This window comes from Ornithorhynchus anatinus, chromosome 4 (genome assembly GCF_004115215.2).
Source record: "Ornithorhynchus anatinus isolate Pmale09 chromosome 4, mOrnAna1.pri.v4, whole genome shotgun sequence".
NCBI lineage: Eukaryota > Metazoa > Chordata > Mammalia > Monotremata > Ornithorhynchidae > Ornithorhynchus > Ornithorhynchus anatinus.
This window is the reverse complement of record NC_041731.1, coordinates 59,129,885-59,157,667: the sequence shown is the minus strand read 5'-3', so window position 1 is coordinate 59,157,667 and position 27,783 is coordinate 59,129,885. Positions and strand designations below refer to the sequence as shown.

At 53.5% G+C, this 27,783-nt stretch overlaps 1 protein-coding gene and 1 non-coding gene across 2 annotated transcripts; one reads left to right on the top strand and one right to left on the bottom strand.

Moving 5' to 3' along the window:
- Positions 1–908: 908 nt before the first annotated feature.
- GDF6 (growth differentiation factor 6) lies at positions 909–27,552 on the top strand. The gene is made up of 3 exons (XM_039911975.1): positions 909–1,809; positions 25,805–26,386; positions 27,122–27,552. Exons 1-3 carry the CDS (start codon positions 909–911, stop codon positions 27,514–27,516), a joined length of 1,878 nt encoding a protein of 625 aa, XP_039767909.1. The 3' UTR covers positions 27,517–27,552.
- LOC114811453 lies at positions 17,912–18,049 on the bottom strand. The gene has a single exon (XR_003759156.1). It is a non-coding gene; the product is annotated as a small nucleolar RNA SNORA7 (small nucleolar RNA).
- Positions 27,553–27,783: the final 231 nt, after the last annotated feature.

The window sequence follows — 27,783 nt, the reverse complement described above, 5'->3', positions numbered from 1 at the left end:
ACGAATCCCATCGTTATTATTCTCCGGGCCTCAGTTCCCTCGGCTGGAAATGGGGATGGAGAGCGTGAGCCCCACGTGGGGCACCTTGATGAGCCGCTATCGACCCCAGCGCTTGGCACAAGATAAGCGCTGAGGAGAAGCCAGGCTGCTGCCGCCGGGAAGGACGCGGATGCCGATGGAGTCAGAGGCCGTGGGTTCTAATCCCGACTCGCCTGCTGGGCGTCCTTGGGCGAGTGACTTCACTTCTCCGGGCCTCTCCCGCCGAAGGGGGATGCGGACTGGGAGCCCCAGGTGGGACCACCGCGGCGTGGCTCAGTGGAAAGAGCCTGGGCTTCGGAGTCCGAGATCATGGGTTCGAATCCCGCCTCTGCCACTTGTCGGCTGGGTGACTGGGGGCGAGTCACTTCACTTCTCTGGGCCTCAGTTCCCTCATCTGTAAAATGGGGGTGAAGACTGTGAGCCTCCCGTGGGACAACCTGATGGCCCCGTATCTCCCCCAGCGCTTAGAACAGTGCCCTGCGCAGAGTAAGCGCTTAATAAATACCGACGTTATTATCATTCGATCGGATTTATTGAGCGGTGCAGAGCACGAGACAAACCTGAGGACCGTGGGAGGCCCCCACCAGCGCTTAGAACAGTGCTTGGCACGTAGAGAGGAGACCAGCGGTGGTATCAGGAGGACGGTCCGGCGGGTGTCCCGCGGGGGGTCTGGGGCCTGCCCGCCTCCCCGTCCCGCACCTCTTTCCCCCCCACCCCCCTTCCCCTCCCCTTGTCCCCTCCCGGGCAGGGGGCGGGAAGGGGCGTGGCGGGGCCGGGGCTTGGGAAGGCCGGGAAGGCTGGGAAGGCTGGGAAGCCCGGGGCCGGACTCTTCGCACTCCCCGCCGGGACCCAGGCCGGGGGAGCCAGCCATGGATGCGCCCGGGGCCCTGCTCTCGGCCGTGTTCCTCATCGGCTTCCTCTGGGATTTGCCCGGGGTCCAGCAGGCGTCCATCCCGTCGTCGCCGTCCTCCTCCTCCTCCTCCTCCTCCTCCTCGCCCGCCGAGCTGGGCTCCCCCGCCAAGGGGCTGAGGAGCCGCAAAGAGGGGAAGGTGGCCCGGGGCCCGCGGGAGAGCTCCTCGGCCCGAGGGAGGCAGGAGGGGACGCCGCAGGACCGGCCGCCGGGGCAGCCTCCTCCCCAGCCACCGCACCAGCCTCCGGACCGTTGGCCGCCCCAGGCGCCGGGGCAGTCTCCTCTCCAGCCACCGCACCAGCCTCCGGGCCGGTGGCCGCCCCAGGCGCCGGGGCAGTCTCCTCCCCAGCCACCGCACCATCAGCCCCCGCACCGGCCTCCGGGCCATTCGCCGCCCCGGTCACCGGGGCGGTCTCCTCCCCGGCCACCGCGCCAGCCTCCGGACCATTCGTCGCCCGAGACTCCGGGCCATTCGCCGCCCCGGACTCCGGGCCATTCGCCAACCCCGTCGCCGGGGCGGTCTCCTCCCCGGCAACCGCCCCAGTCACCGCACCGACCTCCGGGTCAGTCTCCTCCCCGGTCACCGCACGAGTCACCACGCCGGCCTCCGGGCCACTCGCCGGCCCAGTCGCCGAGGCAGTCTCCTCCCCAGCCCCCGGGCCATCCGCCGCACCGGTCGCCACCACCCGGTCCTCACCAACACGGTCCCCCCGGCAGGAGCCAGCGGGTGGAGCCCCACGAGTACATGCTGTCCATTTACCGGACCTACTCTATCGCGGAAAAACTAGGGATCAATGCCAGCTTTTTCCAGCCCTCCAAGGCCGCCAACACCATCACTAGCTTCGTAGACAGGGGACGAGGTAAGTTGGCAAGGAGATCCCACCTTTGCCGCCCCCCTCGCCCCGGGGCCCCGGGGTCCCGACCGCCTCGAAACTCTCTTCTCTGGGAGTAGAAAGGGGAATCCTGCCTCCAAACTCTCTTCTGGGAGTAGAAAGAGGAATCCTGCCTCCAAATTATCTTCTGGGAGTAGAAAGAGGAATCCTGCCTCCAAACTCTCTTCTGGGAGTAGAAAGAGGAATCCTGCCTCCAAATTATCTTCTGGGAGTAGAAAGAGGAATTCTGCCTCCAAACTCTCTTCTGGGAGTAGAAAGAGGAATTCTGCCTGGTCCTCCCCTCCCCTCTCCCTCTCTTCCTTTACGGATCTCCTTTCTTTTTCCCGTGAACTGCAGGTCTCGCAGTTTTAGAGAAATCTGAACACTGGCTCCCCTCCCATGCCCTGCCTGCCTGGAAGTTTTAGCGCTCTCCGTCTCTCTTCGGCCCCTCGGCCCGCTTACTCTCCGTCTTTCTATCATCTTTCTACCATCCGGCTTTCCCTCATCTAGAAGGTGGCGGGTGGATGGCGGGGCGGGGAGGGAGGGAAGGCAGAGGAAGGGTAGAAACTCTGGTTGGGAGGAAAGGGGAGAAGCGGGAGGAGAGTGACTTCGGCTTAAGGGAAAGGGGGATGAGATCTCTTCTGCTTGTGCGTGTGCTGGAAGAAAGGAGGAGGGCCTGGCTGGGAAGAAGCGCTTGCAAGCATGTGCGGTGCTGTCTGGTGAGATAATAAATGGTGATACCGGCGCTTAAAACAGTGCTTGGTCCACGTTAAGCGCTTAACAAATGCCCCCGTTATTATAATTGTTATTATTATAATCATTAATACTAATGCAATAATAACGATGGTATTTGCTAAACGCTTACTACGGGCCAAGCACTGTTCTAAGCGCTGGGGTAGATAGGAGGTAATCAGGTTGTCCCACGTGGGGCTCGCAGTCTTAATCCCCACTCTTCAGACGAGGCGACTGAGGCACAGAGTAGCGAAGCGACTTGCCCCAAGTCACCCAGCTGAGAAGTGGCGGAGCCGGGATTAGAACCCACGGCCTCTGACTCCCGAGCCCCTGCTCTTTCCATCCGCGAGGATGAAGGGGGTTTGTAATCGGGGGGTGAAGTTGCCCGGGGGACCGGGGGAATTGCTCTGCCCCTCGTCCCGTTGCTGGCACCTGGTGCAAAACGCTCCAGCTGATTCCAGATTTGACTCCCGGGGCTGCCCGCCTCTGCGGAGCGGTGGCCGGGGGGGGCGGGGAGGAGAAGTGGGTGAGAGGGCACTTCTTCTCCGACCATCTGAGAAAGTATCGACTCTGGTAGGGACATCTCCGGGCCCTGAGGCTCTGCCACCCTTGAAGACCCCTCGAAGGGGGCTTGGGCGCTGGCTGTGAACCCAGGTAAATTTGGGGTGACGGCTGGAAGGTGGAGAAGTTGAGAGAGCCTGGAGAACAGGCCACCATTCTGAGGAAAGATGAAAAAAGGAAAGGACAGAAAAAGGAAAAGAAAAAGGTCCTCAGAGGGACCTTGGCTTCCACTGCCATGTCTCCAGGGGACCCCTCCCCTCCCTTCAATTCTCCCCTCGCCATCCCGATCTTGGAGGTTTTTCAGCGGGGAAAGTGGAGCATCTCCTCAATCACAACTGCGGGACTCGAGCTCAGAGCCAAGCAGCTCCCATTACCGAGGGAATTTGGAGTTGGGGCGGCAGGGAAAGGAGGAAGAATTGGATTAGGACAGAGGGAAGACCATCCGAAGGGGATGAGGAAAAAGAAAGGAAAGAGAAAGAGCAAAGACAAAAGAGGAGAGAGGAAGGGAAGGGGGAAAGAAGGAAGGAAGGAAGGAAGGAAGGAAGGAAGGAAGGAAGGAAGGAAGGAAGGAAGGAAGGAAGGAAGGAAGGAAGGAAGGAAGGAAGGAAGGAAGGAAGGAAGGAAGGAAGGAAGGAAGGAAGGGAGCGGGGAGGGAAGGGAAGGGAAGGGAAGGGAGGGAGGGAGGGAGGGAAAGAGGGAGGGAGGGAGGAAGGGAGGGAGGGAGGAAGGAAGGAAGGAAAGAAGGGAGCGAGGAGGGAGGGAGGGAGGAAGGAAGGAAGGAAGGAAGGAAGGAAGGAAGGAAGGAAGGAAGGAAGGAAGGAAGGAAGGAAGGAAGGAAGGAAGGGAGGGAGGGAGGGAGGAAAGAAGGAAGGACGGACGAGGGAAGGAAAGAAGAAGAAAGAAAGGAGAGAGGGAAGGGAGGGAGGGAGGGAAAGGAGGAAGGAAGGGAAAGAAGGAGGAAGGAAGGAAGGAAAGGTGGATGGAAGGAAGGACGAGGGAGGGAAGGAGGGAAAGAAGGAGAAAGAAAAGAAGGAGAGAGGGGAAGAAGGGAGGGAGGGAAAGAAGGAGAAAGGAAGGAAGAGAGGGAGGAAGGAAAGAAGGGAGGAAGAGAGGAAGGAAAGAGGAGAGGAAGGAAGGAAGAGCCGCGGGGATGGGTGGGCTCTACTCCAGACCGTATTCTGGGACCTCCTACAGCCTGCCCAACCCGGCCTCCGCACAACGCTCCGCTCCTCTCTTCTTCCGGGACCCCCTCGTCCCCGGAGCCGGGGCCAGTGAAAGTGTCTGGCTGTGGCAGGCAGAGAGGGAGGAGGGATGGGGGAGGAGGAAGAGAAGGAGGAGGAGGATTGAAAAATCACCAGTAACCCCAAACCCAAAAGATCAACAAAGCCCAGGCCGGGCCCGGCGCGTTATCTCGTTTCGCGAGCCATTAATGGCCGGCTAATTAACTGGTCCTTAATGAGGGCTGTAAAGTCTCGTCCTCCCCCTCGCTCCCGCTGAGCTCGCCCTCGCTGCGACCCTCCCCTGGCTTCCCCCTCGGCGAAGGACCGGCTGGGCTGGACTGGGCTGGACTGGGCTGGACTGGATTGAGCTCCACCTGTCCACCCACCCCTCGGGGGAGCTGCGGCCCCAGGCTCCGGGGGCTCCTTTCCTGCCAAAAACCCTGACCAGACAATTCGCCTTCTCTGTTTTTTGGGGTTGGTTGAGGGACAAAACAGCAGCAATAATAATAATGGTATTTGTTAAGCGCTTACTATGTCCTTAGCACTGTTCTAAGCTCTGGGTTAGATACAAGGTAATCAGGTTTTGATGCTATCCATGCCTGTCTACTTGTTTGGTTTTGTTGTCCGTCTCCCCCTTCTAGACTGTGAGCCCGTTGTTGGTTAGGGCTTGTCTCTATCTGTTGTCGAATTGTACTTTCCAAGCGCTTAGCACAGCGCTCTGCACACAGTAAGCGCTCAGTAAATACGATTGAATGAATGAAGGTTGGACCCAGGCCCTATCCCACATCCACATTTTCCAGATGAGGGAACTGAGGCCCAGAGAAGTGAAGCCACTTGCCCAAGGTCACCCAGCAGACAAAGGACGGAGTCGGGATTCGAACCCCCGACTTTCTGACACCCGGCCTGTGTTCTATCCACTAGGCCATACTGCTTCTCTAAGGCCACGAGGGCCGCTGTATAGTTTTACGAGCTGCCGCCGGTGAAGCCCCCCAGACCCCGGCTGGCAGAGCAGACTCCCCGAGGAAGGGGTGCCCCGACCCCAGACCCCCAAGTCCTTTTCCCCCTCTTCCAGGCCCCCTGGTCCGCGGGATCCCGGGCTCCCCCGATCCGCTCGAAAGGAGGAGGAGCAGAAGGAGGAGGAGGAAGAGGAGGAGGAGGAGGCAGAGACATTTATAAAGCAATTCTGACTAATTTGGACCACTCGTAGAATCCGCGGCGATGGCGGGCAGAAGTATAGTGGCTAGAGCGCGGGCCTGGGGTCAGAGGACCTGGGTTCTAATCCTACCTCCCCCACTTGGGCACTTCAACTTCTCCCTGCCTCAGTTACCTCATCTGAAAAATGAGGATTAAGACTGCGAACCCCAAATGGGACAAGGACGGTGTCTAACCTGACCGCCTTGCATCTAGATTGTGGGCCGGGGTGGTCACTCTTTATTGCTGTACTGTGCTCTCCCAAGCGCTCAGTCCAGTGTTCGGCGCACAGCAAGCGCTCACTGAATACGATTGAATGAATGAATGAATGAATGAATGGATCTACCCCAGCGCTTAGAACAGTGCTTGGCACATAGGAAGCGCTGAACGAATACCATCATCCTTATAAAGGACAGTGGCTCTCCCTCCCACTGTCCCGCCGCGCTGGTCTGCACCGGGATTTTCCTCCCTTTGTATCCAGGTTTCTGGAAGTCGGGGGGCTTGGTTGCCTGGGAGGGAGGGTCTCCACCTTCGTGGGTGTACGTGTGCCTGGGTACATGCGTGTGATGTGTGTGTGTGTGTGTCTGTGTGTGTGTGTGTTAGGGATATGGTGTGCGGGAGGTGTAGTGTGTGGGGGAGTGGAGGGGTGGGGGGGGGGGGAGTGGAAGGGTGTGTGGGGAAGGGGTGGTGTGTGTGTGTTGTGTGTGTGTTTGTGTACATGCGGTCCCGAGAGTGCCAGCGGTCGTTCAGGCGGGCAGTGGGGCGGTGGGTTAGGAGATTGGCGTCCAGAAATGAGATTTCAGGAGGTTGTCCCCCAGCCGGTAAGTGGGGGCAGGGATTATCTGTCTTTATTGCTGTCTTGTACTTCCCAAGCGCTTAGGACAGTGCTGCGCACACAGTAAGCGCTCAATAAATACGATTGGATGAAAGACTCTCCTCTTTACCTGGGCTCCGAAAGGGGAAAACGACTTTCTCCCACAGAGAGGCGCCTTAAAAGGCAAAATGATAATAATGATAATCAAATAATCAAAAAGCCTCTTTCAAGAGGCTTGAACTGTCGGAAGAACGACAGTTCATTTAACAAATTGAGCTCATCTTGATGAATGGGGAGATTTCTGGTCTGGAGAGAAGGAGGGGGCGGGGGCAGTCGCCAACAGACGTCCCGGTTTGATGAAGGAAAAGGCTCACTTTCCCCCCATTGATTTTGATTTGATGTGTCACAGCCCGTGACCTCGTGGGGGACCTTCCGAGGGTTGCTTAGCCTCAAACTCCTGATTGGAGTAGTTCAACTCAGCGATCTAATTGAGGGTTCATGTCATAACATATCAAATATTGTCTAGTCTTCGATAATGAAGGGGAACTGGTCGGTGGCACATCACCAGAAACTTCAAGAGAACTTCCTTTCCTCTGAAGTGGTAGATTTTTTTTTTTTTCGGTTTGGTTTTGTTTTGACCGACCACCTCCCTGCGGGATTGTCGTCCAGTTAATTGCCGAGCTGGAACTGGACTGTTGCCGCCGCCTCCCAGACCCCAAAGAGAGAAAGGGAGAGGTTTCTGTCGGTCCTTCCTTCTCCCTCCATCCCTCTCCAACCATGCGGTACCCCCCCCCCCACACACACACAAAAAAAAAACCCTCCTCCTCGGGTGAGGGGAAGAGATATTCTGGGAAGCTCAGAACCGGTACAAATATTGATTAAGTTTGTATTCAGGAGGGTCTATGAGTAAGCTCTTTGGGGGCAGGGAACCAGTCTTGTAGACCGTGAAGCCCGTTGTGGGGTAGGGATTCATTCGTTCGTTCATTCAGTCGTCTTTACTGAGCGTTTACTGTGTGCTCAGCACTGGACTAAGCGCTTGGAATGGACGATTCGGCAACAGAGACGATCCCTGCCCAACATCGGGCTCAGATCGGCTCTATCTGTTGCTGAATTGTACCTTCCAAGCGCTTAGTCCAGGGCTCTGCACACTGTAAGCGCTCAGTAAAGACGACGGAATGAAAGAAATGAATGAGTCTGTGTGAGCGTGCTCTCCTAAGCGCTTAGCACAGTGTTCTGCACATAGTAAGCTCTCAATACATATCACTGATCGACTGCTCGTTTTTGGTGGGCGCGGACAGGCTGGGAAGAGCCTCTCTTTTCCTGGAGGTAAAAGTTGTGGGCGGGGGGATAAAGACACCTGATCGTTTTTATTTTCCGTGTTGGCCCTGGCTTTGAGGGGCCGGGGTCCCCCCGCAAAAGAATCTCCATCCCTCAAACCATAGAAGATCGCGACGCGAAGTGGAGGAGAGGGAGTCCAGTAAGGTGGACGCAGGCGTCCCCTCCTCTCCAGGTTTGGCACAAATAATGAAATGGTCTTAATAGTAGTAATAATAATAATAGATAACGGCGGTATTTGTTAAGCGCTTACTCTGTGCCAAGCATTGTTCTAAACGCTGGGGTAGATACGAGGTAATCAGGTTGTCCCACGTGGGGTTCACAGTCTTAAGTAGAAGCGGCGTGGCTTAGTGGAAAAAGCGCGGGTTTGGGAGTCAGAGGTTATGGGTTCTAATCCCGCTTCTGCCGCTTGTCAGCTGTGTGACTTTGGGCAACTCACTTAACTTCTTTGGGCCTCAGTTCCCTCATCTGCAAAACGGGAATGAAGCCTGCGAGCCTTATGTGGGACTCCCTGATTGCCTTGTATCTACCCCCGCGCTTAGAACAGTGCTTTGCACATAGTAAGCGTCTAACAAATGCCATCGTTATTATTAATTGATCCCCATTTTCCAGATGAGGTAACTGAGGCCCAGAGACGTGAAGTGAGTTGCCCAGAGTCACACAGTTGACGAGAGGCGGAGGCGGCATTGGAACCCACAACCTCGGACTCCCGAGCCCGGGTTCTTTCCCCTAAGCCACGCCGGTTCTCTCTTAGAATTAGGAAGGTGAGAGTTGTCTCAAAAAGCCCCGGGAGAGGGAAGGAGAGATGGTTTCTAGGGTGAAAGCGAAGCCAAATCAGATCGTCAGAGAAATGGGGTGTCGGGAACTGGGAGACAAGGAACTGGGGTGAGGTTTCGTGTTCCCCATTCAGCAGGAGAAAAATATGAGAAAGGAAAGCTCTAATGGATGCTCGGAGGAATTTGGTGAAAATTCACTCCCATGGAAGAAAAGAGAAAGTCGGTGAACTTTTTATTCTGCCTTGGTTCTGGGGCCGCGTCAGAAAGGAGCTGAAAGCAGGAAAATTACCGTTGGCACATGAAATTCCTCATTATAAACGCGGATGGTGCTTCCCGGTCGCGGGACCCCCAGCATCGGAGGACCCCTCCTCCCCATCCCAATAAAGCAGGGACAATCAGCATGAACTCCGAGCTCTGCCTGTCGGAGGGGCAGGGGTTTGAGGGATTTAGGCTGGGAGCCCGTCACTGGGCAGGCATCGTCTCTATCTGTTGCCGAATTGTCCATTCCAAGCGCTTAGTACAGTGCTCTGCACATAGTAAGCGCTCAATAAATACGATTGAATGAATGAATGACAGAAGGTGAGGAGGAAACGGAGAGAGGGATGGAGAGAAATACTGAAAGGAAAAGCCGGGGAGAGGCAGACAGAGACAAGTGCCAGTTTGGCCAGCTACAGCTCAAAAAAAGCCAAGGGTGCCGCTGACCCCCAGTGCCGGAAAATCTCAGCTTCAGGAGCCCAAGGTTATTCCTAGAGAGGCGGTTAAAGGGTTGTCAGAGGACTGGGTGTGTGCATTAGGGGACTGGGTGGATGCACGTGCAGGTTTGCCCATGGGTTTGGGTCCACGTGGTAGCAATGGGTGTATACGCACGTGGTATCGGTTTGTGTATGTGCGCGTGTATATATTTGGGTTTATGTCTCCGTGTGCGTATGTTTGTACGTGTGTGTTTATGCACGTGTGAATGTTTGTGTATAAACACGTGTATTTACATTTGTGGATCTGCATGCGCCTGTGTTTGGGTGGGAATACGCTCTGTGGGCTTCCAGATGATTTCCAAAGAGGAACACATTGTTTTGGGGGTTTGTTTTTCTCTTCTTCTTCTTTTTTTTTTTTCAACGGAGGCTCTCAGGGACAGAAAAGAGACAGTCGGGAAAACACGAAAGATCTGACACCATTTTATAGTCATCGAGGGGCTTGAAGCTCCACAGACAACTCTCGGGATTGAGTTTTGCTTCTTGCCTTCTCGCCTCACGGAGAAGGATTTTGGGGGAAACGTTTGCGAAATGAGATTTTGGCTGTTGGAGCGTCGAGAGGAGGAAAAAATGGAAAATGGGGAGCAAGGGGAGGGAGGGGTCCCGAGGCGTCAGCCCCCTCGAAGACGGCCCGCTGTTCCTAGGGCAGGAGAAAAGTAACGTAAATCCCTATCGAAATTCACCGGGTGCGGCAAGTTTATGCAAAACAGCGGGTTTCTGGGTGGACAAGAAGCTGCAGGGCAGTCTAATCAGTGCAGTCCTTTGCCCAGGCAGTGTTGTCGTTGGCAAACGGAAAATGAAATATAAGCAGGGAAGTATTTTAATGGGGAAGAAGGGAATTCACAACTGTTAATTATTTGGTGACCTTGTATTCGATTTGTTGGAGTCCCTTATAAAAACCCTAATGCACACCATACGGCCGGGGAGGGGAAGAGGGGCAGAAGGTTCCAATCTACATTTTATTTTCCCGGTAAGAGGTAGCCGCGGCCTTGGGAAAGGAATAGAAGGAGGGGGTAAAAGAGGAGTAAAAGAGAGAGAGACGGAGAGAGGAACAGAGATACAGAGACAGACAGTTTGCCAGCACAAACTCTATATGACTCCTTTAGAGCCCCCCATCCCCCACCCTATATGGCTCCTTTAGAGCCACCCCTAACCCCCACCCCAAATGCAAATCCAACATGACAGGCTGCTTCCTCTTTTGGAGAAAAAAAAAAATCAACATTTGACACATGCGGAAAAAAAAAATCGTGAGTGGGTCTTTATTTTTTTTACAGATCAATGGGTCCAAGTAGCTTTCCAACCCCCAAATCTTATGGGCCTTTTTTTTCTAATCAAGACCCTTGATCCTCTGCTTGTACCCGAGGACCCCCCCAGAAGCAGCGGGGCAAGTGTTTTCCTAAAGCCACCCCTGGGATGGGTGTCCCTCTCCCCCCCACCTGCAGAGTTCACTGGCCGATCTGCTGCTGCTGTTGCTGTTTCTAACCTTGTGGGTCCTTGCAGAATATTTGAAATTATAGCACCTAAAGCGTGGCCAAATGTCCATTTGAATTTTCCGCGAAATGAAAAAAAATGCAGCCTAGGAAACCATCACTTTAATCTTTCTGAACCTGGCGTCGGTCAAATCGAACTAGGAATAGAATGAAAAAATGAAAACTCGCCCCTCTCCAACAGGTGATAAATGATTCCCCAGTTAGATCCGAGGGCTTCTGATCCATCGGTGGTATTTACTGAGCACCTACCGTGGGTCGATCCCTGCACTAAGCGCTTGGGAGACTATAATTGAATGGGTAACACGACCTCTTGGCGTCCGGATCTGAGCTGGATTGAATCGTCTTGGAATCATTTTTGCTTGACTGTGTTCCTAGGGGAGGAAGGAGAGTTTTATCGGCAAGAGATTTAGATTTCTCAGGGGACCAATAATTTCGGAGTAGAAAAGGTATGCAATGCCCCACTAGTTTAGATCGGTCACTACCGAGTAGGGAAGGGAAAGAGAGGAAGGGAAAGAAGAGAGGAGGGGAGAGAGAGAGAGAGAAAGAGAGAGAGAGAATACTAAAGAATGAGGATGAAGGAGAGGCAGAGACACACAGAGAGAAACAGAAAAAATATTAAAAAATGAAAATGAGGAAGAGAGGGAGAATATTAAACAATAAGAATGAGGGAGAGAGAGACAGAGAAAATATTAAAGAATGAAAATGAGGGAGAGAGAAAGAGAATATTAAAGAATGAGAATGAGGGAGAGACAGAGATACATAGAGAAAATATTAAAGAATGAAATTGAGGGAGACGGAAAATATTAAATAATGAGAATGAGGGAGAGTTAGAGAGACACAGAGAGAAACAGAAAAAATATTAAAGAATGAAAATGAGGAAGAGAGGGAGAATATTAAAGAATAAGATGAGGGAGAGAGAGACAGAAAATACTAAAGAATGAAATTGAGGGAGAGAGAACATATTAAAGAATGAGGGAGAGACAGAGTCACACAGAGAGAGACAGAGAAAATATTAAAGAATGAAAATGAGGGAGAGAGAGAGAATATTAAAGAATGACAATGAGGGAGAGCCGGAGAGACAGAAATTGTTAAAGAATGAAAATGAGGAAGAGAGAGAGAGTATTAAAGAATGAGAATGAGGGAGAGATAGAGGCGAAATCCTTGTTTCCTTAAATGCCCGGCTGTGTTGATCAAACTCTGGTGAGCAAACCGGCAATCAGCCCTGGAGTCTTTAAGTAAAGAGAAAGACGTCTGTTGGGTCGTTGAAGATAAAATCCCGGTTATTTACTGACCACACAGCCAAACAATGGTCCCTGTCTCCCTGGGGGGGGGGGGGGGGGGGGGGAAGGAAAGGGGGCCAGAGCCGATTGACCAGCCAGGGAAGAGCACTGCTCTTCTGCTTCTCAGTTGTTACTACAAGCTGTGCCGGCCAGTCTATTTCTTCTCCAGCTCAGTGTTTGCTTAACGATGTTTCCGGTTTGCTAGAATGAAATGGTCCTTTCCCGGAATAATGCGGTTCCAGAGTTGCTGCCTTGCGCGTCTAGGATGTATCAGGTGATAATGATAATAATAACATAGCGGATAGAGCGCAGGTCCGGGAGTCAGAAATCCATGGGTTCTAATCCCTGCTCCGCCACTTGTCTGCCGAGTGGCCTTGGGCAAGTCGTTTCACTTCTCTGGGCCTCCCCCATCCTTGGTCAGAGTCAGGATCGTTTCGAGCCCTCAGATCAGTGCTTGGCACAGGGTACAGTTACCTCATCTGTAAAATGAGGATTAAAGACTGACCGACTACTTGCTTTGTTTTGCTGTCTGTCTCCCCCTTTTAGACTGTGAGCCACTTGTTGGGCAGGGATTGTCTCTGTCTGCTGCCGACTTGTACATTCCAAGCGCTTAGTACAGTGCTTTAGCACAACAGGAAGCGCTCAATAAATGCGATCGAATGAATGAACGAACGAATGACTGTAATCCCCAGATGGTACAGGGACTGTGTCCAACCACCTTTACTTGTAGCCACCCCAGCTTTTAGTACAGTACCTGGCACATAGTAAGCACTTAACAAATACCACAATTATTATTTTTATCATCATTATTATTATTTTGTGCCAAGCGCTGTATATCTGGGTGCTGAAGTAGATTCAAACAAACAAACCGGCTTGGGCACAGTCCCTGTCCCACATGGGGCTCACGGTCTCAATCCCCACTTTACAGATGAGGGCACTGAGTCACAGAGAAGTGAAGCGACTTGCCCAAGGTCATACAGCAGACAAGTGGCGGAGCCAGGATTCTCCGGCGAGAATCACCTGGGGGCTGCTGCCGGACACACTTGGATGGCTTGGGGGGACACGGAATTGAGGAGTCTCCGGGGGGTCGCAGGGAGGGAGGGGAAAGCATCACCCGAGGACGGTTCTAATCGGAGGCAGAGAGAGCGGGGTGCCTGGCCTTCCTGGCTCCCTCGGCTAGAGAGGGATTATTGAAGCAGCGTGGCCTAGTGGATAGCGCAAGGGCCCGGGAATCAGAAGGACCTGGGTTCTAATCCCGGCTCTGCCACGTGTCTGCTGTGTGACTTTGGGCAACTCAATAATGTTGGTATGTGTTAAGCGCTTACTACGTGCAGAGCACTGTTCTAAGCGCGGGGGGAGATACAGGGGAATGAGGTTGTCCCAAGTGAGGCTCACAGCCTACATTCCCCATTTTACAGATGAGGGAACTGAGGCACAGAAGCGAAGTGACTCGCCCACAGTCACACAGCTGGCAAGGGGAGGAGCCGGGATTAGAACCCGTGACCTCTGACTCCCAAGCCCGGCCTCTTTCCACTGAGCCACGCTGCTTCTCTTGGCCTCAGTTGCCTCATCCGTAAAAGGGGGATTAAGACTGTGACCCCAATGTGGGACAGGGACTCTAATCCAACCTACGGATTAACTCGTATCCTCCCTAGCGCTTAGTACAGAGCCTGTAAACCCTTGACAAATACCATTAAGGGGGGGGAGGGGGCCGTGCAGAGAGGTTGGTGTTATCCCCCGCCTCTTTCCCTCCCCCATCCTTGGTCAGGGTCAGGATCGTTTCCAGCGCTCAGAACAGTGCTTGGCACATAGTAAATGCTTAATAAATATTATTATTTTTATTATTATTGTTGTCCCAACCCTAAAGAATTAGAGGCTTTGGACGACGGTGTGACTCTGAACGGGAGGGCCTCACACCCAAACGTTCTGGCGTGGATTTTTTTTTTTAATAGACATTCAAAATTTTTAGAAAATTACTCCGGACACAAGATACCGCAGCCCGAATACCCTGGGCGTCGAGGGCTTCAGATTGGGCTCACTAACCCCTCCAAATCTGTCCTGATTTGGGGAGGATTAAAGCCAGATCGCGTAAAGCCGCGGTCTCTCCCTCGCGTCTCGATAAGGAAGCAAAATAAAAAACAAAAAACACCCTTCCATCTCCTCCAATACCCTAAAAAAACCCCAGCATCGCGGTTAGGCCCCGTCGATAGATCTGAGAGATATGCCACCCTCGGGAAGGTCTCCGCAGGCCCCCCCCCCGCAAACTCCCCAGCGCCTGGGGGAGAGGCCATTCGGATACTGTTTTTCCACTTTCCATTTAAAGGGTCTTAAACTCATTCATTCCCTCGTATTTATTGAGCGCTTACTGTGTGCAGAACTCCAAACGTGCCTCTGGGGTGTGGGGGTTTAAGGCAGGTTAGGCCCGGGGATGGGGAGGGGTAGGGAAAGGGGCTGAGTTGTCGTTCTGAGACTGCGGTTTGGGTGTAATTTGCAGTGATGGAAAGTTGAGATTAGAGCCTTGATGAATTGGCCCGGAGCCCAATGAGAAGAGGAAACTTTCTGCAGCCTGCCTTACTCCGACTCTTCCGTCTCACCCACCTCTCTCTACCGGGGGAGGAAGGAGGGAATTTTGGAGAGGACAAATTAATAATCATCAGAATTATCATAGTATCTGTTAAGCGCTTACTACGTGCCAGGCACTCTACTAAGCGCTGGGGTGGATGCGAGCTGATCGGTTTGGACACAGTGCCTGTCCCACATGGGGCTCACAGTCTCGATCTCCATTTTACAGATGAAGGAACTGAGGCTCAGAAAAGTGCGGTGACTTGTCCCAGGTCACACAGCAGACGAGTGGCAGGGCCAGGATTAAAACCCATGACCTTCTGACTCCCAGGCCCACACTCTATCCACAAGGCCACACTGCTTCCAAGGGCCTCCAGTTGGTTCCTTCCCGCCCTACTCAGGGGGCTCTCTCCGGGGGGAAAGACAGAATCAATCAATCAATCAATCAATCATATTTATAGAGCACTTACCACATGCCGAGAGCACTATGCTTAAGCGCTTGGAAGAGTCCAGTTCAACAGAATTAGCAGATGCTTTCCCTGCCCATAACGATCTTAAAGTCTAGAGAGGAAGAAAGACATTACTAGAAATAAATAGTTTATACTATATTCATAAAATAATAGAATACGACATTAATTAAGACATTAATAGAAATAAATAATTTATACTCATTTCAAATGTCCAAAGATCACAGGTCCAGGCCTAGACGCCTAGACGAAGCAGAAGGGAGAGCCAGCCGGGGAAAAGAGGATTAATCCGGAAAGGCCTCTTGGAGAAGAGGGAGGGAGCAGGGCCCTTCGGCCCCCAGAGTGCTATAAGGACTTAATCATTTAATCAATTAATCGTATTGATTGAGTGCTTACTGTGGGCAGAGCCCTGTACTAAGCACTTGGGAGAGTACAGTATAACAGAGTTGGTAGACCTGTTCCCTGCCCTCAACGAGTTCGGGCACCTCCAGCAAACAGCTGGGGTTCGAAGTCTATGTTAGACTTTTAAAATAATAATAACTGTGATATTTGTTAAGCGCTTACTATGTGTCAGGCACTATACTAAGAGCTGGGGTGGATACAAGCAAATTGAGTTGGACCCAATCCCTGTCCCACATGGAGCTCACATTCTCAATCCCCGTTTTACAGATGAGGTAAGTGAGGCCCAGAGAAGTGAAGTGATTTACACAAGGTCACACAGCATTCGTTCGTTCATTCATTCGTATTTATTGAGCCCTTACTGAATGCAAAGCATTGTACTAAGCGCTTGGAAAGTACAGTTCGGCAACAGATAGAGACAATCCATACCCAACAGCGAGCTCACAGTCTAGAAGGGGGAGACAGACAACAAAACATGTAGACTGGCAAGTAGCAGACGAGTGGCAGAGCCGGAATTAGAACCCAGGTCCTTCTCACTCCCAGCCCTCTGTTCTGTCCACTACACCTTGTTGCTTCTAATGTTTTCCGGTTCCTTCCCCGAGAAAGAAGAGGAATGAGGGTGTGAGGCTCCCTACTGAAGCTCCCTGCTGATCCGAGGCTAGGGCCATTCCAGTTTGGATTTTTAGGATTAATCAACTCCAAGGTTCCGGGGAGACAGGCCGAGGAGGCTGGAACAGATAATGGAACAGGCGTTGTTTGTGTTTTGGTTTTGGTTTTTTGATCAAGTTCAAGGACAACCAACAGAATGATACTGACGGTACCACAGGGGGTCGAGTGAGTGTCACAACTCGTTTCTTTTTTTTTTGTTTTTTAATGGTATTGGTTGAGCGCTTATTATGTGCGCTAGTTCTAAGTGCTGGGGTAATAATAATGTTGGTATTTGTTAAGCACTTACTATGTGCAGAGCACTGTTCGAAGCGCTGGGGTAGATACAGGGTAATCGGGTTGTCCCACGTGAGACTCACAGTCTTAATCCCCATTTTACAGATGAGGGAACTGAGGCACAGAGGAGTGTAGTGACTTGCCCACAGTCACACAGCTGACAAGTGGCAGAGCAGGAATTCGAACCCATGATCTCTGACTCCAAAGCCCGGGCTCTTTCCACTGAGCCACGGGTAGATACGAGCTAGTCAGGTTGGACAGTCCATGTCCCACATGGGACTCACTGTCTTCATCCCCATTTGACTGAGGTACAGAGAAGTGAAGAGACTCAAGGTCACACAGCAGACCAGAGGCAGAGACGGGATTAGAATCCAGGTCCTTCGCACTCCCAAACCCGGACTCAACCGCTAAGCCTGTTATGGGCACGGAATGCATCTAACGACTCTGTCGTATTGTACGTTCCTAAGCGCTCGCACGCATTCATTCATTCAATCGTATTTATTAAGCACTTACTGTGTGCAGAGCACTGTACTAAGTGCGTTATGGTCATAATAAAGAGTGACAATCCCTGGCCGACAAGCTCAGTCGGGGGGTGGGGGGGGGAGAAGATAGATATCAATAAACAGACAATACAAATGAATGAAAATGTTATTGGATCCTAGTCCTCAATAAATGCCATGGATGATCAGTGGCAAGAACCCGGGCTTGGGAGTCAGAGGACGTGGGTTCTGATCCCGGCTCCGCTGCTTGTCTGCCGTGCGACCTTGCACAAGTCACTTCTCTGGGCCTCAGTGACCTCATCTGTAAAATAGGGACGAAGACCATGAGCCTCATGGGGGGAACAGGGACTGTGTCCAACCTGATTAGAACGTATCTTCCTCAGCGCTTAGAGCGGTGCTCGGCACAGAGTGAGTGATTCCCAAATACCATCATTACTATTATAATTGGAGGCTGTGCGCGTGTGTAGGTGTGTCTGCGTGTGCGTGTGCCGTGAGGTCAGAGGCCCTGCGCCTCCTTGGTTGCAGATCGCACAGACGAGGTGGAGACGGGTTCCTGTCTGCCGGCTAGGCAGACCAGGTCCCGTCCACATCCGGCTGGAAAACGGCCAAATGCTTGCCCTTAAGGAGCAGGAACGTGCGGGATTTTTACACACTGTGCTGCACGTTCTCCCCTCTCCGCTCTGTGCCTCTTCTCCTGCGTTCCGCTGGTCTGTCTGCCTGTCTCAGCAGTTGCTACTTTTGTCTTATGCCGTCGAGCGGTCTCCCACCCACGGGGACACCGTGGGCACCTTCATTCATTCAATCCTATTTATTGAGCGTTTACTGTGTGCGGAGCACTGTGCCAAGCCATTGGAAAATGCAATTCAAAGACAAGTAGAGACAATCCCTACCCAACAGTGGGCTCCCGGAACGACTCATCTCCACTTGCAATCCTTCTGGTAGTGGATCCCTACAGTTTTCTCGGTAAAAATACAGAAATGGTTTATTTACCACCGCCTCCTTCCGGGCAGTAAATGAGTCTCCGCCCTCGACTCTCTCCCCATGCCACTGCTGCCCAGCACAGGGGAGTTTGACTTGTCGCAGGTTGCCTTGCACTCATTAGCCACGGGCCAAGCTAGGAATGGAATGGACAGACCCCTGCTAGACTCTCCCTCCCATAGTCGAAACTGGTGGAGGACTGGAAACTCTCCAGGTGCGAGCCGGAGAGGGGAGCTGCTAGCTAGGGGGAGGAAACCATCGGTTCCAGGAAATCTGTTCCCGGAAAACGTCTCAGCAGTATCTCATAGCTTCCTCTTTTCCTTCCTTCCCTGTGTCCCCTGCCTTTTTGCCCACTTCTTTCTTGTCCTGTTATTGTTTTTTTAACTACAGCAGCCGTAAAAAATGTGTGCTGGGTAACAATCTAGACCTCACTCCTTTCCCCTCTAATCCCTTTTATCCAGAGAGGAATTAATCTACACACAAAGAACTTCCTCCAGGCACTTCATAATTCAGTGGTTGAAATTTTTTTTAACCACAGATGACAGAGGATTCTTGCCAACCTCAAGAATGACATTTTTGAGAGATTCATTTATTCAGTTGTCAGCAGTTAATCGGTATTAGAAAGAGGAATCCCATTATCTAAAAGATCCCTTCTCACTCGAATTGCCTCTACACCACTTACATCCTATATCTGGTAGGGTTAGGAAACAGGTCACGGGACAAAAGGTAGGTTGAGACCTTAATGTGGGTAAAGAGATTTTCCCGGTCTAATCCTCATCAACCTTTTTTTAAGGATGATATTAATAATAATCATAACAGTGATTGTATTTAAGTGATTACTATATGCCAGGCACTATTCTAAGCTCTGGGGTAGATACAAGCTGATCGGGTTGGACACATGCCACTTACAGCTATCTGGCTCCTGTTCTGCACCCCTCGAATTTCTCTTAAAATCGCAAGTGGAAAATTAAAACAATATTTACAGAGACATAACAATTGAAACAAGCAGATGCCTCCCTTCTCCTCCATCCCCACCCCCAGTCGCCTATCCAGCCTTCCCAAGCAGAGCAAACATTACAGGGAGTTTTCCTAAAGGGCTGCTTGGGCCAAGTGCCAAGTTGAGGGCAGCTATGAAATATCACCGTTTCTGCCGATTGAAAAGCCCTGGCCTAGCTAGGCGGGAGAGAACTATTGCAGAGCGATGGCTTCCTTCAAGGAAAACAATTTCCGTGAAGCTCTGGCATCCCGCAATTACAGCCCTTGTTTCAAAGGAGCCGCCGGCAGCCGTGAATTCCGAAGGGAAGAGACGGCGAGTGCCAGGCAGCTTCCTCATGTGCCACTCTTGCAAGCACAGGCAAGCACGGGGCCGTGAGAACCCCGATGCTCACCTGCGTGTTTCATGGCGGTGTTTTAGAAGCACACGGTTTCGGCATCACAGAGAACCTGGTGGACAGGTGGATTTGTCTGAAGGAAGGAAAAAAAGCCTTGGGGTTGGGAAGGTGGGGGGAAGAGAAAAATCTCCTGGTTGAAGCTAACCTCTCAAATGTAATAATAATAATGTCGGCATTTGTTAAGCGCTTACTATGTGCCAAGCACTGTTCTAAGTGCTGGGGCAGATACAAGGTAATCAGGTTGTCCCACATAGGGCTCACAGTCTTCATCCCCATTTTACAGACGAGGTAACTGAGGCACAGAGAAGTTAAATGACTGGCCCGAGGTCACACAGCTGACAAGCGGCAGAGCCGGGATTAGAACCCATGACCTCTGACTCCCAAGCCCGTGCTCTTTCCACTAAGCCACGCTGCTTCTCAGAAAGCCCCCTCCTGCTTCAGGGCAACTTTCTCCTGCCTCTATAAACCAATCTGCATACAGAAATGCGACCGTCCACTGGTCTGGGATGAGAATGAGAATGGTTTCCTTTGGGAATTCCCCCAGCTGTATAACTACATGGCAGAGTGGATAAAGCAAGGGCCCGGGAGTCAGAAGGTCACGGATTCTAATCCCGGCTCCACCACAAATCTGCTGTCTGACCTCGGGCTAGTCACTTTACTTCTCTGCGCCTCAGTCCCCTCACTGGTAAAATGGGGATTGAGACTGTAAGCCCCACGTGGGACAGGGAGGGTGTCCAAACCGACTGGCTTGTATCCACCCCAGCTATTAGTACGATGCCTGGCCCCTACTAAGCACTTAACAAATACCACAATTATTATTTTCCTTTGGCCTAAGGCTAAATGGTTTGCATACAGGAGAAGCTGTGAGGTTCCCGAAAATCTATTATTATTCATTATTGAAAATAATATTGATAAGCAATTGTGGTATCGATTAAGCACTTACTCTGTGCTAAGCCCTGGGGTAGATGGATGATAATCAGGTGCCACAAGGGGCTCACAGTCTGAGTAGGAGGAAGAACAGGTATTGATTCCCCATTTTTAGAGGAAGGAATCTGAGGCACGGAGAAGTTAAGCGACTTGACCGAGGTCACGGGGCGGACAGGTGGCGGAGCCGAAATCAGGACCCAGGTCCTTCGACTCCCAGGCCCGGGGTCTTTTCACTAGGGCGTGCTGCTTCCCTCCTCCGAACGCCACCTCCGGATGGGTCAGTGGCCTGACAGGGAGGATAATCCCCACGATAGGTGTGGGAAAGCGAATCAATCAATGGCGTTTATTTGGGGCATACTGTGTGCTGAGCGCTGTATTGAGTGTTTGGGAGAATAGGGTACAATGAAGTCGATAGATGTGGCCTTGGCCCTCAAGTTACTTAAGGTTTGGTGAGGGATTCGCCAATCCAACGGAGTCACAAGATTAGGAGTTTAGGAGTGCCATTTCTGGGCTAGAGCAGAGACTGAATCCAGAAGAGAACCTGGCGGAAGACGGTGCCGTGAAAGTAGTTTCGGAGGGTCTCTGCCGAATCCCCATTGATGTTTGACATGACCCCGGTCAGCCCGAAGGTCCCGTCTTCCATAAATCAACCGGCTGTTCATTCCCCCCAGAAGGCCTTTCCCTTTTCACCTCTCTAACCCTTCCCCACCCCTCCTCCTCAGGTTGGGACATGCACCGGTTCCTGAGAGCCGCGGCCTCTGAAATCAATAAAGCGCGAGGCTTTGGTGCAAGCTGGGCTTGGGAAGGCAGCGAGGGTTGAACACAGGCTCCAGTGACACTTTTACTATTGAAATCTACCCAAACTTTACTAGCTTCTGGGGAAAGCCAGGAGCTTTGGGGATTTTTGTATTTGCTGGGTTGTAAACATTTTATGGGAAGGCAGCTCAGGGGAAATCTGGTTAGCTTTCCGCCTTGCCCGTTGGATTGGTGTTGGGCTTCGGGAACAAACGTGTCAAAAAAGAAGTCCAGGTTAGGCTAGGGCCCGGGAATATTTTCCTTGGATTTTAAAAGCCCTTTCCCCTCCCCGCAGATATCTTCTCCCCAGTTGCGCGTCAGCTGTGAAAGTCCACCTCAGGTACCAGGTTGAGCGGAAAGCTTGAGTCTTTTTCTGCTGGGAGTGGATTTCTGGTTTCACCTCCTTGGACTGTTACTTTTCGGTGTCTGCCGGGGGATCCGCCGCCGAGTCCCTCTCTCTCCGGATCTACCACGGAGTCGTTTTCTCTCTCCGACTCCGTCTTTGTGTGGAATGAGGGGGGTGTCCCCTCCTTTCAGTTTTTCTCTTGCTCGTTCTGATGGATCGTGCTCTTCCCAAGTGCTTAGTACAGTGCTCTGCATATAGTAAACGCTCAATAAATACCACTGATTGATTAATTTTAATCAGCCCTAGGCCGTGCCTCTCCAAGCTACCTGGGAAATTCTCTGGTGAATTTTGCTTGTCCTCAACGGCAGGTTTTATTTGGGGAAGGGGGAGGAGGGAGGTCACTCAGATAATCGTTTTGACCCTCTCTTCACTCCGCCTGTATAGTCCCCGCCTGAAGGACCAAACTTCCCGGAGTACCAACGAAAGGAATTTAACCTGGAGAGGCTTTCCTTTTATCATGCGAGACAGCCTCTCGGTGTCTCAGAGAGAGGAGGAGACAGACAGACAGACAGACAGACAGACAGGGAAAGAGAGAGTCAGTCGATCATATTATTGAGTGCTTACTGTGTGCAGAACACTGTACTAAGCACTTGAGAGAGTACAATATAACAGACACGTTCCCTGCCCACAAAGAGCTTACAGTCTAGAGGGGGAGACAGACATTAATATAAATAAAATCACAAATATGTACATAAGTGCACATTTCATCATATTTACTGAGCACTTGCTGGGTGCAGAAAACTGTACTAAGCGCTGGGAGAATACAACATGACAATAAGCAGACACATTCCCTGACCACAGTGAGCGTACAGTCTGGGGGGCGGGGAGAGACAGACATTAATATAAATAAGTAAATGAATTAGAGATATGGACATAGTGTTGTGGGGCTGGGAGGGGGTGATGAATAAAGGGAGCTAGTCAGGGTGACCCAGGAAAGAGTGGGAGAAGGAGAAAGGAGAGTCGGATCAGGGAAATCCTCTTGGAGGAGATGCTCCTTCAATAAGGTTTTGAAGGGGAGGGAGAGACAGAAAATGAGAGTGAGAGAGAGAGGGAATGAGAAAGAACGAGAGGGAAAGAGAGAATAAGAGAAAGAGAATGATAAGAGAGAGAGAATGAGGAAGAGAGAATGGGAGTAAGAGAAAACGAGAGAAAGAGAATAAACGAAAGAGGAGAGAATGAGAAACATGAAGAGAATGAAGGGAAGAATGAGATAAAGAGAATGAGAAGAGAAAGAGAGAGAATGAAAAACAGAGAGAATCAGAGAAAGAGACTAAGAAAGAATGAGAAACACAGAGAGAATGAGACAGAGAGAAAGAGAATGAGAGAGAGGGGATGAGAACCAGAAAGAATGGGAGAAAGAGAAAATGAGAGAAAGAGAATAAGTGAAAGAGGACAGAGAGAATGAGAAAAAGAGAGAACGAGAAACATGGAGAGAATGAAAGAAAAAGAGAATGAGAGGAGAAAGAGAGAAAGAATGAGAAAGACAGAGAGAATAAGAGAAAAAGAGAATGAGAAACGGAGAGAATGAGAAACGGAGAGAATGAGAGAGAGTGAGAAAGAGAGAAACAGAGAAAGAGGAAGAGAGAAGGAGAACGAGAGAGCATCAGGAAGAGAGAATGAGAATAAGAGAGAATGAGAGAGAGTGAGAAAGAGAGAAACAGAGAAAGAGGAAGAGAGAAGGAGAACGAGAGAGCATCAGGAAGAGAGAATGAGAATAAGAGAGAACGAGAGAGAGTGAGAAAGAGACAAACAGAGAAAGAGGAAGAGAGAAAGAGAACGAGAGAGCATCAGGAAGAGAGAATGAGAATAAGAGAGAATGAGACTGAGTGAGAAAAGAGAGGATGAGAGGGAATGAGAATGAGAGCGAGTGAGGGAGAGAAGGAGAATGAGACTGAGAAGAAGAGCGAGTGAGAACGAGGAAGAGAGAAAATGAGACGGGGGTAAGGAGTGGGAGGGGGCCGGGGTGTTCCCGGCGAGGAGGCAGAGGATGGTGTGCCGCAGCCGGCTGCCGGGGGCGGTGGGAGGTGGGACCGGTCAGGGAGGTCCAGACGGTGGAAGAGGAAGGAGAGAGACGCCGGGAAAATCTTGCCCCTTCCTACCTCTCCTCCCTTCTCTCTTTCTACCGCCCCCCTCCTCGCCGTCCCCCGGTCTCGCCCGTCCCGCCGTCGACCCCCGGGCCGCGTCCCCCCGCCGCCCCGGAACGCCCTCCCTCCTCACCTCCTTCCCCTCTTCAAAGCCCTACTTGAGAGCCCACCTCCTCCGGGAGGCCTTTCCAGGCCCAGCCCTCCCTTTCCCTCCGCTCCCCCTTCCCTCCCCCTTTCCCCCTCTCCCACCCTCTGCTCTTTCCCCTTCCCCTCCCCACAGCACTTGTCGATATTTGTAGATGTGGCTTAGGGGAAAGAGCCCGGGCTTGGGAGTCAGAGGTCTTGGGTTCCAATTCCGGTTCCGCCTCTTGTCAGCCGGGTGACTTTGGGCCAGTCCCTTAGCTTCTCCGGGCCTCAGTTCCCTCATCTGTAAAAGGGGGGTGAAGACTGTCAGCCCCACGGGGGACAACCTGATCACCTTGTATCTCCCCCAGCACTTAAAACAGTGTTCGGCCCATAGTAAGCGCTTAACAAATACCGACATCGTAGATCATTTATTACTCTCCCTTATAATGATGTGTCTCTCTGTGATTCCATTTATCTCGATGGTATTGACGTCTACTTGTTTTGCTTTGCCACCTCCCCCGTTGAGACCGTGAGCCCCTTGTGGGGCAGGGATGGTCTCTCTCTGGGGCCCAATTGCCCGTTCCCAGCGCTTAGTCCAGTGCTCCGCACATAGTAAGCGCTTAACAAATACCAACATCATGTATTATTACTCTATTTTCTAATGACGTGTCTGTATCTATGATTCTATTTACCTTGATGGTATTGACGCCTGATTACTTGTTTCGTTTTGCTGTCTGTCGAGCCCCTTGTTGGGCAGGGACGGTCCCTCTCTGTGGCCCAACTGATCATTCCCAAGCGCTTAGTCCAGTGCTCTGCACATAGTAAGTGCTCCATAAATACGACTGAATGAAGAGACGAATGAAAAGGGAGGAAGAAAAGGGGAAAAGAAGGGAGAATCTCTGGGTGGGAAGGAGGGAGGAAGGGAGGCCCCCTCTGCCGGCCCCTCTACTTGCCCAGGGGCCGCCTCACCTCCGCCAAACTGACTCTCTTCCCCTCTTCAAAGCCCTACTGAGAGCTCACCTCCTCCGAGAGGCCTTCCCAGACTGAGCTTCCCCTTTTCCCTCTGCTCCTTCTACCCGCCCCTCCACCTCTCCGCAGCTAAACCCTCTTCTCCCCCCTTTCCCTCTCCTCCTCCCCCTCAGCACTGTACTCGTCCGCTCAACTGTGTATATCATCTCCATTACCCTATTCATTTTGTTAATGAGATGTACATCCCCTTGATTCGATTTATTTGCTGTTGTTTTAATGAGATGTTCATCCCCTTGATTCGATTGATTGCTGTTTTCGTCTGTCCGGCTGCCCCGATTAGACCGTGAGCCCGTCAGTGGGCAGGGATTGTCTCTCTCTGTTGCCGAATTGTGCATTCCAAGCGCTTAGTACAGTGCTCTGCACATAATAATAATGATGTTGGTATTTGTTAATAATAATGTTCGTATTTGTTAAGCGCTTACTATGTGCAGAGCGCTGGGGTAGACACAAGGGAATCAGGTTGTCCCACGTCGGGCTCACAGTCTTAATCCCCATTTTAGAGATGAGGGAACTGGGGCACCGAGAAGTGAAGTGACTGGCCCAAAGTCACACAGCTGCCAAGTGCCAGAGCCGGGATTCGAACCCATGATCTCTGACTCCAAAGCCCGTGCTCTTTCCGCTGAGCCACGCTGTTAAGCGCTTACTATGTGCCGAGCACTTGTTCTAAGCACTGGGGTAGACACAGGGGAATCAGGATGTCCCACGTGGGGCTCACAGTCTTCATCCCCATTTGATACATGAGGGAACTGAGGCGTTGAGAAGCAGCGTGGCTCGGTGCTTTGGAGTCAGGGCTCATGAGTTCAAATCCCAGCTCTGCCACTTGTCAGCTGTGTGACTGTGGGCCAGTCACTTCACTTCTCTGGGCCTCAGTTCCCTCATCTGTAAAATGGGGATGAAGACTGTGAGCCCCACGTGGGACCACCTGATTCCCCTTTGTCTACCCCAGCGCTTAGAACAGTGCTCGGCCCATAGTAAGCGCTTAACACATACCAACATTATTATTGAGTGAAGTGACTCGCCCACGGTCCCACAGCTGACAAGTGGCAGAGCCGGGATTCGAACTCATGACCTCTGACTCCAAAGCCCATGCGCTTTCCACTGAGCCACGCTGCTTCTCCATAGTAGAAGCTCCTAGTAAGCGCTCAGGACACACTATGGAATGAATTTCCCCCTTAATTGGAACTGAGGGTCATTATTATTTCTTTTATTTTATTCTTTTAACGTGGCAGACGATCTCTCGCACAGGCCTCTGGGGAGACAGAAGTATCTGTTTGATGTGTCGACGCTCTCCGACCACGAGGAGCTGGTGGGCGCGGAGCTGCGCCTCTACCGCAAGGTGGCGATGTCGAGCGCCACGCCCGGAGCGCCCCCTGCCGGCGGCCCCCTGCACGCGCAGCCCGGAGCGCCCCCTGCCGGCGGCCCGCTGCACGTGCAGCTCTCCCCCTGCCTCTCCCGCCGGGTCCTGGCCGCGCGCCCCCTGGACCCGCGCAGGGCGCCCCCCGCCGGCTGGGAGGTGTTCGACGTGTGGCAGGGCCTGCGCCACCAGCCGCGCCGGCGGATGCTGTGCCTGGAACTCAGGGCCCCCGCGGACCTGCGCGGCCTGGGCTTCGGGCGCAGGGGGAGGCCGCCGCGGGAGCGGGCCCTGCTCGTCGTCTTCGCCAGGTCGCAGCGGAGGAACCTGTTCGCCGAGATGCGGGAGCAGCTGGGGGCGGCCGCGCCCCTTTCGAGGACCACGCCCCCTTCGGAGGCATTGCCGCCCTCGGAGGCCACGCCCCCGTCGAAGCCCGCGGCCCAATCGGAGGCGTCTGCGTGCTCGGAGGCCACGCCCCCGTCGGAGGCCACGCCCCTGCCGCCCCCGCCGGGCCAATGGGAGGCGATTCCGCGCTCGGAGGCCACGCCCCCTTCGCCGGCGGCGTCCCCATCGGAGGCCTCTCTGCGCGGGGGGGCCGCGCCCCCTCCGTCGGCGACGGTCCAATGGGAGGCGCCTCCGCGCTGGGAGCCCCCGCCCCCTCGACCGGCCACCACCCAATGGGCGGCGTCTCCGCACCGGGGGGCCACGCCCCCGCGGGAGGCCACGCCCCCTTCGCCGGCGGCGTCCCGATGGGAGGCGCCTCCGCGCCGGGCGGCCACGCCCCCTCCGAAGGCCGCCGCCCAATGGGAGGCGCCTCCGCGGCGGGAGGCCACGCCCCCCTCGAAGGCCGCCGCCCAATGGGAGGCGCCTCCGCGGCGGGAGGCCACGCCCCCTCCGAAGGCCGCCGCCCAATGGGAGGCGCCTCCGCGGCGGGCGGCCACGCCCCCTTCGAACGCCGCGTCTCCGCGGTCGGAGGCCACGCCCCCTCCGGAGGCCGCCGCCCAATGGGAGGCGCCTCCGCGGGCGGAGGCCGCGCCCCTTTCGAACGCCGCGTCTCCGCGTGCGGAGGCCACGCCCTCCTGGAACCCCGCGGTACCGCGGGCGGCGTCTCCGCGTTCGACGGCCCCGCCCCGGTCTTGGTCCCCGTCGGGAGGCGTCCGGCTCGGGGTCCCCCGTCCTCGGCGGGGTCCTCGGCGGGGTCCTCGGCGGGGTCCCCGGCGGCCCCGCACGGCCCCCGGCGTCCGGCACGGCAAGCGGCACGGCAAGAAGGCGCGGCTGCGCTGCGGCAGGAAGGCGCTGCACGTCAACTTCAAGGAGCTGGGCTGGGACGATTGGATCATCGCCCCGCTGGAGTACGAGGCCTATCACTGCGACGGGCTGTGCGACTTCCCGCTGCGCTCGCACCTGGAGCCCACCAACCACGCCATCATCCAGACGCTCATCCACTCCATGGACCCCGCCGCCGCGCCGCCCAGCTGCTGCGTCCCCACCAAGCTCACCCCCATCAGCATCCTCTACATCGACGCCGGCAACAACGTCGTCTACAAGCAGTACGAGGACATGGTGGTGGAGTCCTGCGGCTGCCGGTAGCCGCCCCGCCGTCCCCTCGGGACCCTCCTATTTATTGAGCGCTACCGGCCGCCTCGGGACCCCCCCCCCCGCCCCGCCCTCCTCCCCCCGCTTCCCCTGCCCTTTCCCCTCCCGAAGCCCTCGGGGGAAGCGCTTGGCAAGGAGGAGGAGGAGGGGCTTTGTTGAGCGCTGACCACGTACCGAGCGCTGTACTGAGCGCCCGGGAAAGGACCTGCCCCTTCCCCCCCGAAGCCCTCGGGGAAGCGCTTGGGAATAAGGATGAGGAGG

Bases quoted from the DNA above. Each gene is read 5' to 3' on its own strand.
- GDF6 (XM_039911975.1), top strand. From the start codon at position 909: ATGGATGCGCCCGGGGCCCTGCTCTCGGCCGTGTTCCTCATCGGCTTC. The intron at 1,810-25,804 runs GTAAGTTGGCAA...TTAACGTGGCAG, and splicing joins CTTCGTAGACAGGGGACGAG to ACGATCTCTCGCACAGGCCT. The intron at 26,387-27,121 runs GCTCGGAGGCCA...GGGGTCCTCGGC, and splicing joins CCAATCGGAGGCGTCTGCGT to GGGGTCCTCGGCGGGGTCCC.